Raw genomic sequence first — 9328 nt, forward strand, 5'->3', positions numbered from 1 at the left:
ACATGCTGCAGTGATTGGATTGATTAGATTTAAATGCTGTGACGCGACTCGAGGGACACACAATTATGTTACAGGACCTCCGGGAGAAAAAACAAAAAACGACCAGACTCGATAGTGGTATTGATAAGCCCAAAGTTATTGATTTTCGGGTTTTGAAAAAAGTGGAACCGGGTCCTTGATGGAACCGGGTTTCGATCCCCATCCCTACTTGGGAGTGGGTACAGGGTTGAGCATGAGCATTTTTTTATTTTTTTTTTGGGTGTAGATGACGGGTCTTTTCAAAAATTTGGGAAATCCTCCACTATAGGTTGAAGGTTCTAACAGAGTACAATATAATGTGAATGATGCAAAATTCTAGCACAGGTGGCTAAACCACTTACAAGTACTTCTCAACTGTAGATTTATATAATCTGTAAATCTTTTATCTGCCATTACCTGTCATTATTTATCCTATATTATAACCCCACTTATATATATATATATATATGATCTATATCCTAACTTTCCTGTATAATCTGTATATAGCTTCCATAATTATTTATTTCATAGCCTCTTACAATTACTCTCTGTGTCTATATAGCATTTATAGTCAATACATACATAGTCTCTGTGCACATGTAAATAAATATTTATATCCTTAATAGCACTTCTGGATAGATGCAAACTATATTTCATTGCTTTGTACTTGTGACAGTGTAATGAAAACAAAGTTGAGTTATATTCTATTTCATCCCCAAATCCTCTGCAATACTTCCATTAGATAACAGAAAGGCTGAATGGAGAACAGCAGTTGTATCCCTGCTGGATTTAGAAACAACAGCAGCTGTTTGGAAACCTCAGATAAAAATAAGATCAAATGACAGCAAATGTTTTTTTTTATTTTACATACAGTCATGTTGGCATGGACAGCTTTATTCCATGGGTAAAAAATAGCATTTTGGGTGTCCATTTGGTAGCCTTAAAAAAATAAGATGTGCCAAAATCCAAATTAATATAATAAATCATCTAATGTATAACTATCTAATGGAAACTAGACTTTTGCATCACTGGCTGCATTTTTAGTAAGAAAAATAATCTATATAAGATCAATAAATATCTAAAAATGTATATATTTTTTTCTAAATAGTTTATTTTAATCGAATGTTCACATAAAATACATGTTTGAAATTTCCTGCAATTAAGTTTTTTTTTTTTTTTTCATATGTTCTACAAAAATATTTTCCTTTAACTGTTGGACTCTTATTTTGACAACGACCTTTGATAAAGGCCTCTATAGAGCAGATACAAATAGATATGATAAAGAACAGATCACATATTTCGCCTTTGCTTCCTTTAACTTACCTGACACTGATTGTGTGCAGAGTAAAAATAGATCATAGAATCATTTCTGGTATGCACTTTGTGATATTTTGAAGGATTACTGAATCTAAACAATGTTTGCAAGAGAGAGTTGGATTTGGTTTTGTTTTTCAATCTGTGTCTTCACGTTATGGTTAAACTGTAACAAAATCTGCCAGCTTAAACCTGAGAGTGGTTACCAAGGAAACATGTGAATTTCATTACGTTATCCACCACGGCTGCTTTTGGTAGCCAAAACAAACATTGGCCCTGGTCAGCTTCCTAATCCTGCAGCTACAGATTCACACTAGGAGGAAGAAATAACCTTTTTAGAAACAGTGTTTTAGGATCAAGCTTTGGTTACAAAGTTATTTTAATGACGGGAAACTAAACGTCCACTCCAGGTTATCTGACCCTCTCTACTTTTTGTACTTTGGACGAATCTGTTTTTTTTAATGTCATGCTTACACAAAAGTAGACGTTAATAAGTAACAGGCTGAGGAATCTTCCATGAGTTTACCTTTTGCTTTGCGGATTAATGGAAGAACGGCTTTGGTGACCCTGATGGTGCCCCACAGGTTAACCTCTGACACCTGCTTGTAGCTCTCCACGGAGGTGAACTCCACCTCTCCAAAGGTCGACACCCCGGCATTGTTCACCACTGCCCACAGTCCTGATGCATGGACAGAATCAGCATCAATCGGCCCACATTTCATTGATCTGATATCGGGCACAATAAATCCTTATCGCTACCTCTCTGGGAATCATCCAGGTTGCCTTTGATGTATTCGACTGCCTTTTTCACCTGCTCGTCACTGCAGACGTCCAACTGTACCACCTTCATGCGATCTGAATGAAATTCATCAAGCTCCTTTGCACCTTCTCCATCTTTGTCCTGCATAAAAGAAATTTAAGAATAATGACAGGTCAACATCCATTTAAGGCTTTTTATGCAATTTATTCTTACAGCAGTAACATCCTGACGTGGCTAAACTAGAACCAAGAGCTGCACATCATAATAATACATATAGCAGTATCACAACTAATTACTTGGATGCAATGTTTTGTAGAATACTATATTTCACATGGCTTGCATTTTGCATGCAAATAATATAACTGGTCAGTCTATCTTTGATGCCCTTATGCCAATTTGGTAATTAAGCTTCAGCTAAATGCAAGTTTAGAGGAAAACTTATATTTTATTTGAATGTTTTAATGCCGTATTTGTTCTCCACAAATCTGGCATTAATGTGGCATGGCCATCGGCAAAAAGTTAAAATGTTTAGAGGATAGGCAAAATAAGAAGAAAGAACTGCACAATAATAACAGTAAAAGCTGGTTCTACAAAGTTAACTTTGTTTTATTGAGCAAAAAAATAAAATAAAAAAATGTCCGTGCAATAGGTGTATTTAATGTTTATTTATTACACCTTTTATGTTGGTAGCACATCCAAGACAAATTTCCTGTATTGGACATGTTTAGATTTTTTTTTTTCTTTTTGACAACAAATCTGCAAACAGTTTTCTACATTTAGGGGGTGCAAATACTTCTAAAATCCACTATATGCTGTATAAAAAAAAGAAGTTGTATATTTACCTTCAGCAGACACCCAGCAAAGACGGTAAAACCGAGCGTGTGCAGATGTTTTGCAAGTGAAAGTCCAAATCCAGTGTCACAACCCGTAATAAGCACAGCTTTCCCTTTAACCTAAACAAACAGTAAAAACCACATGATGCATGCAAAAATGCAGACAAATCCAACCAAAAATCTGGTGCAGAGCAGCAAGAGTTTGCAAAGTTAAACCTCATGCATCGGTCACCTTGTCCCTAAAGGACATTTTCTGGAGTCTCTGCATGTTAACAGATTGCTCAGACTGTGTTCCAAAGCTTGACGGGGCTGTCAATTAGAAAACAAAAGGTTTCCATGTTTAACACAATTTCCTGTTCTGCTCCATTACCTCCACGGATCCTCTGGGGATTCGCGGCGAAGCGACGTAAATCACAAAACCCGCATAGATCAGGACGATGCACTCCGTCACGCTCGTTTCCGGCAGCCCCAGCATCCTCATGATGGCGTTAAGGAGAGCGGGGAGCCCGAAACCCAGCACCACGGTGAGGAGAACCGAGAAGGACACCAGGAGGGCCGCTCTGAACATAGACTGAGGAGCCATCTTGAAGCAACTGAGTGTTTATTTTCCTGCACGAGCCGTCTACATTACAGACCAGTGGGATAACTGTACGGAAAAAGAAACGCCCCCTGTCTGACGTTTGAATGAGGGCAGCGCTTTTGTCAAGAGAAAAAAAAAAAAAAAACTCAAATCCTGAGGATTAAATTTTTTATGACTGGGGAAATATGTCGAAGGGAAGGGAACCTTCTTGCCCGGGAAAAAAAAAAAGAAAAAAAAAAGGGAATAACTGATGTTGAAACCGGAAGTAGCCGGAAGGGATTCTTGGCCGAGAAAAAAAAAAAAAAAAAAAAAATAGATTTCAGTCTCAACCCAGCCAACATGTGCGCCCGTTTTGAGTTATAAAGTTTATTTTATGCATAACCCAGTTGAGGCAAGACTTTAATGTACACCATGTAAAAACAAAGCAGGGCAGAAACCAGTTTGAAGGACTACAGCTAACCTGGCGCTTGGCTTTAAAGATGGGGGGACATTTTGTATAGAGTTTGAAGAAAATTAAACACTCAGAAACTGACTTAATTTTTTATTCATTTATTTATTTTTCAGCTGAAAGGCAGTTACACAACATGCTGGTTAAGTTAAACCAGACCCAACTCAATGAAATCACCCATAGGAAAGTAGCAAACTGAGCTCTGAAAGAAAGGTGACAAGACGTTAAGGCACGAAGAGTTGTGTACAGCTGACAAATTGCCTTTGTAGTACTGCAAGTAAAAGTACCGGTAACCATTTTAAACTAGAAAACTAATCACGCAAGCAGCCAATTGTTGACTTCAAAGTAAAAAAAGAAAACAAAACAGACCTCACATAAGCATTCTAAAGATTTCTACCTGAAAGTAGATGACATTGTAAAATTGACCTTGTTTTTTGCTCAGTGTGACAGGGTAAACTAATCTTAAAGCAGGCAATATCATTTGAAAGTCATGTTCTTTGGACAATGGTGACCATGCAGTGAAAGGAAAGTGAGACTACAACCCATTTATGAAATTAAAAAGACAACCATTTGTTAGACTGCAAGTGCCTTTTATTCTCTTCATTCCCTTTTCATTTCAGAAAAGTGTCAAGCTTTCTTTTAATATTATCAAAGGAGTCCATTCCCATGTAGTCTGCTTGGCCTTGCTCCCACTGCTCCTTTCGTTCTTCTGAAGTTGGGATGGATTCAGGAGCTTGTGCATGCGAAGAGGAATCTTCCTCCTGAAGGAAAAAAAATAAATAGATTTCAGTCACCATCTTTACTCTTGTAAAATCACTGTCACACCTTGATTTAGCCAGACAGCATATGCCTGATATGAAAAATCTGTCAAAAACGCTGGCATACGTTGGATAAGTTATGGGTCAGTTTCGTATAACTTATGAGCACGCTGAAGAACTAAAGCACATGTCAACATTACGTCGAGAAATTGAGCATGCTCAAAATTTCTTGACTTATGCCAGCTTATGCTCATATGTGGGCCAGAAGTTACAGGCAAGTTATTTGATCGTTGACATAAGTTACTCATAAGTTGTGGTGTCTAGCTCAGTCAAAACCTATGACTAACTTGTGTATCAACTTATCAAGAAGTTATCTCCAATGCATATCAAAGCATCTGACGTGTTCCAGATGACCACTGAACGCGTTTCTAACACAGTTATTGTATAATGGTGTATTGGAAGAATTTCGGTATAAAAGGGGTTCACAGGACAAAACCGTCAGTAAGCCTGCAGACTTCATCCCTTCACCCCCCTCCCCTCAATATATAAACAGCCAGTCAACAGCAGTCAGGTTAATACCTCAATCAAATACATGTTTTATTGCAGGCTGGGTGCCTCCAGGCACATTGCTGCCCCCCCTCAGGGCACAGACGTGTGACATTACACTGCAGTGTGTTATGCATAACTTAGGCTGCTGGACATACATGCTAACTCTTTATGAATACTCTATGCATATGCCCATAACTGAAAAAAATAAAAATAAAAAGTTCAGCATATGCTAGCGCTTAAGATTCTGGGACGTCAGGCATACACTGGCTAAATTGTTAAGGTGTGACAGGGGCATAAGGTAAGACAACCCTCCAAACAATAGATTAGACGACACCCATTGTGATTATAAACCACACCACGTGTACCATCTGCATTGGTGAGTACAGGCAGACACAGCAAGACTCCCGTTTTAGGGTAACAGTTGGTGACAGCAGGCAAGTGCCAACAAATAAACCAAATCCTCTCCATACCTGTACAGTCTCACAAGTGACTGGGTCACTGTGCTTGGACTTTGAGATGGGAAAACAAAAGAGAAGCAGAATTACAGCATGTACTTACACTGCAAGAGAAGCCAAGAGCAGTTCTACAAGCAATGCAAAAGTCAAAAGCATTTACATAACATACAGCCACAGTAACAAGAGTAAAGGCTGACAAAGTTTGATATTGCCTTCCCCAAGTAAGCTTGCAAAACACTTGGATGAACTATGTATTGTCACACTAGACACAATCTGGTGTTGGATTCTTCTGTACTGTACTAATGGCTTGCTCAAAGCTTTAGAACAGCAAGTTAAGTATGTGGAAAACATAAATAAATAAAACCCGGTCAGGTAAGCAGCAGGGTGCAGCAACAGATCAGCAAACATTCCATCTGGGCCTCCAGACAGACTAATTGTGTGTTCAAATGGGATTCCAGCAGAAAAAAAGCCATGTCCAGGTGCTGCTATGTGGCGAGAGACTAGCTTCATTCCAATCCATTTCCTGCATCAATAGGAGCTTCCTGCTGCTTGCCAGTTTAAAGCAAGCATGGCAGACTTTACAGAGCAGGTTGGTGCTTTATGTTGAAATGCCAAGGGACAATTACACTGGCATTCCTGGTTCCACCCAATCCTCCAAAGACCAAGTTAAGAGTCCAGGGTATATGGATGGATGAAGGTCATTTTCTGCATCGCTTCTGTTTGAGCAGGAACCTAAACTATCCACTTTGAGGGAGAACTGCTCAAGTAGATGTAAGGCGAGGATAGGTTCTGGAGCCATGACATCACCCCACCTTGATTAAAAAAAAAAAAAAAATTCCTGCTGCACTCTGTCAGCCATATCCAGTCACCGGCCATTTCTCAATTTACGAGAAAGACTCAGACTCGTGTTCTCACCGATTATGTTCTTGACAAAAAAAAAAAAAAAAAAAAAAAAAAGGAAAGTATGGACTCAAGGAGAACAGGCGCACACAGCATTAATAAGGGTCAATTGGAACAGAAGCATACTCGTGACATCACATTCAAAGCTGGTCTGGAGCTCCTCCCGTTAATAGACTCTTAAAAAAAAAAAATTTTCGAATCGCCATCAGAGCAAGCAGTACTTTACACATTGCTATGCTGAGAGAGGGCTGCTGCAGATCTGCTAAGGATAGCCCTGGCTGTGGTTAGCCTCAGAGGTCCGTTGGTTGCCGTGGCCCTCCACATCGGATTTGTTTTTTTTCATTCGAGCACTCAGTCAATGGACCATACAGTTTAGAACTATAATGTCGCCTCAAATGATCTTAAAACATACTTTTATAGAACGGCAACAGAAAAGAACTTTTAACTTAATACTCTGTGAGCACTCCACTGGAAGCTACTTTGCCCGCAGTGCATGCTGGGACAGCCTACAATCTGGACAACAGACAAGTCTGCTCTGATGCATAGTCTGAAAAGGGAGGTGCGAGAACATCCTGGGACTTAGTATGTTTTCGATCCCGAATTCTTGTGAATTGGAACAGTACTAGGGCTGAGTATGATTAGGTTTCACAAGTGCATGAGAACGCACAAGTACACATACTGAGAATAGTCTTGTGAAGTTGCAGTAATAAGTGGCCAAGTGTTCAGATTTTCCAACTCTAGCAAATTTTGCTGCACATCCACCCAGGCATGACATGGTTGTAGTCACCATAATCATGCCCATTTAGTTGCTAAAAATTTCTGATTGCTCCAGAAAAGCCGTTTGTGTGAACACACCATTAGGAAAAGGTAAACCTGCATTTCAAATATTCAGTTTACAGTATAAATCAATTTAATCAAAAAACATCTTAACCATTGGGAACTCTAAACAGGTGGACCATTTGTGAAGGAGACCTGAATCATCTCGTTACCTCCACACATCCAGAGTGAAACTTCTCTTCTCCATACTGTTGCTGCAGCATTGGAACCACAGTACTGGAATATAGAGTCCACCAGTCCAGGAGGAAGCTGGGGTGTGTTGCAGGCTCTTGCACACCTCCTGAAATCTGTCTGGTTTTGCGGTTGAAAGTGTAACTCCATGGTTTGGCCTTCCCCAGAAAGTGCACCACCTTGGCATTTCCACCATACCTGAAGAGAGGAAACAGGATGCCACAAATCTGAAATCAAGTGGGTATAAATAAGCTTTCAGAAAGAAAGGCACTCTTTGAGTTTTATCCTTCACTTCATGCAATAGTGTGGAGGCACAGTTTAAACAATACAGCTGAAATATCAATTTCAAATACAAAACTTGCGAACTGCACTTTAGTAAGCCAAAGCTCTCAAATTCAAACTCATTAACCCAATTGTTGACAATCATCAACAATTAGAGACCAACCCACTTCCCCAATCCTAATTTGGAACAAGGAAATACCAGACTGAAACCCTTGTTGGCATTTGCTTCTATATCCAGAGGTGTCGACATACAGATGCTGCAAGAATAAGAGGGGGGGCTTAAGATGGTGGACAATGAGTAGTCAGGGAGGCAAATATAAAAAGGCCTTTAAATAATCTGCTCCATTTTAGGAGTGAGCGTCAGCTGCTGGAAGCTCAGGGGTGGATATCAAACCCAGAGGGGAGGCCTGCTGGGTGACGCAGCCCACAGTCTGGAATGTTGCCACTCATCTCCCCAGTAACGAGTGAGTAACTGAAGTCTACACGTTCATGTGATCACAAGATCAAGTTACATCTTTGGTTCTTATAAGTTTGAAGTCATATTGACCGACTGCTTAGCTGAAACAATCGTTTTAGCTTGTAAACAAATGAAAGCAGCCTTGCCCACTCCACTTCTGGTTTTCATTTTTCCCCACATGATCTCATAAGGTCTAGATTCACACTTACTGCTTAAATGCTGGAAGGTAAGTGTAGATTGCTATGCTGCTGAGGTTGTAAATGAAAGGGAGATGTTTTGAGATGTCAGCTGTCGCCCAGTCACTGAAGAAGCCATTCAAAACCCCTTGGTCTCCTCCTGTAGAGACATGACAAAGACTTGATGGGTACCTTAATCACCAAACTAAATTCTGCACACATTCTTTAACTCCATAACCTCAGATCTTAAGTTTACATGATGACTAAACCTTTTGTTTTAAAACAAGTTACCAGTCTTCAACACCATTTTGATAAGTTTAACCCATTTTATAGACTGAACCAAATTACCCTCAAAATAACTGCATGAATAAAACAGACAGAGGATTGAGTTGCAGCTGATTCATGGGAACTTTTTGTATACAAAACCTTCTGATCACACCCAAGTAATTTAGCTATATTTAGGACTTAAGGGTCATTATGTGCACCCTGTGCCACAAAAATGGATTGAAAGGACAAATTTGTTTTACCCACAGGGTTAAATTTGTCATGCATGATTTAAAAAAAAAAAAAAAAACCCACACACCACAGCCACCTTTGGCTATCCGATTGAGTGAAAAAAAAAAAAAAAAGGGGCGACAGATTAATCGATTTGCAATATAATTGTTAGTTGCAGCCCTACTTTAGAGATTTTCAATTACCGTACATTCTTAAAGGTTAAGCCTAAACAACCTGGAAAAGGAAGCGCTTTTAAAAAAAAAAAAAAAAAAAAAAAAAAAAAAAAAAAAAAAAA

At 39.3% G+C, this 9328-nt stretch overlaps 2 protein-coding genes across 3 annotated transcripts in view; both read right to left on the reverse strand.

Moving 5' to 3' along the window:
- The window catches only part of LOC107096469 (D-beta-hydroxybutyrate dehydrogenase, mitochondrial-like), a 6202-nt gene extending 2633 nt beyond the window's left edge, over positions 1-3569 (reverse strand). Inside the window, exons 1-4 of the mRNA XM_015393131.1 lie at positions 3296-3569; positions 2935-3045; positions 2092-2233; positions 1859-2011 (exon numbers count right to left, since the gene is read on the reverse strand). Of these exons, the coding sequence (XP_015248617.1) occupies positions 1859-2011; positions 2092-2233; positions 2935-3045; positions 3296-3508 (619 nt within the window). The 5' untranslated portion in view covers positions 3509-3569. The remainder of the gene's footprint in view (positions 1-1858; positions 2012-2091; positions 2234-2934; positions 3046-3295) is intronic.
- A 478-nt stretch (positions 3570-4047) lies between these two features.
- LOC107096482 (glycogenin-1-like) overlaps positions 4048-9328 on the reverse strand; it is a 10747-nt gene continuing 5466 nt past the window's right edge. Inside the window, exons 5-8 of one of the 2 annotated variants that reach the window (XM_015393145.1) lie at positions 8572-8698; positions 7605-7821; positions 5731-5769; positions 4048-4714 (exon numbers count right to left, since the gene is read on the reverse strand). In XM_015393145.1, the coding sequence (XP_015248631.1) occupies positions 4565-4714; positions 5731-5769; positions 7605-7821; positions 8572-8698 (533 nt within the window). In that variant the 3' untranslated portion in view covers positions 4048-4564. The remainder of the gene's footprint in view (positions 4715-5730; positions 5770-7604; positions 7822-8571; positions 8699-9328) is intronic. The other variant, XM_015393146.1, reaches the window with a different exon arrangement.

The sequence above is a fragment of the Cyprinodon variegatus genome, unplaced genomic scaffold, assembly GCF_000732505.1.
Source record: "Cyprinodon variegatus isolate N-32 unplaced genomic scaffold, C_variegatus-1.0 Scaffold626, whole genome shotgun sequence".
In the NCBI taxonomy this organism is placed as follows: domain Eukaryota; kingdom Metazoa; phylum Chordata; class Actinopteri; order Cyprinodontiformes; family Cyprinodontidae; genus Cyprinodon; species Cyprinodon variegatus.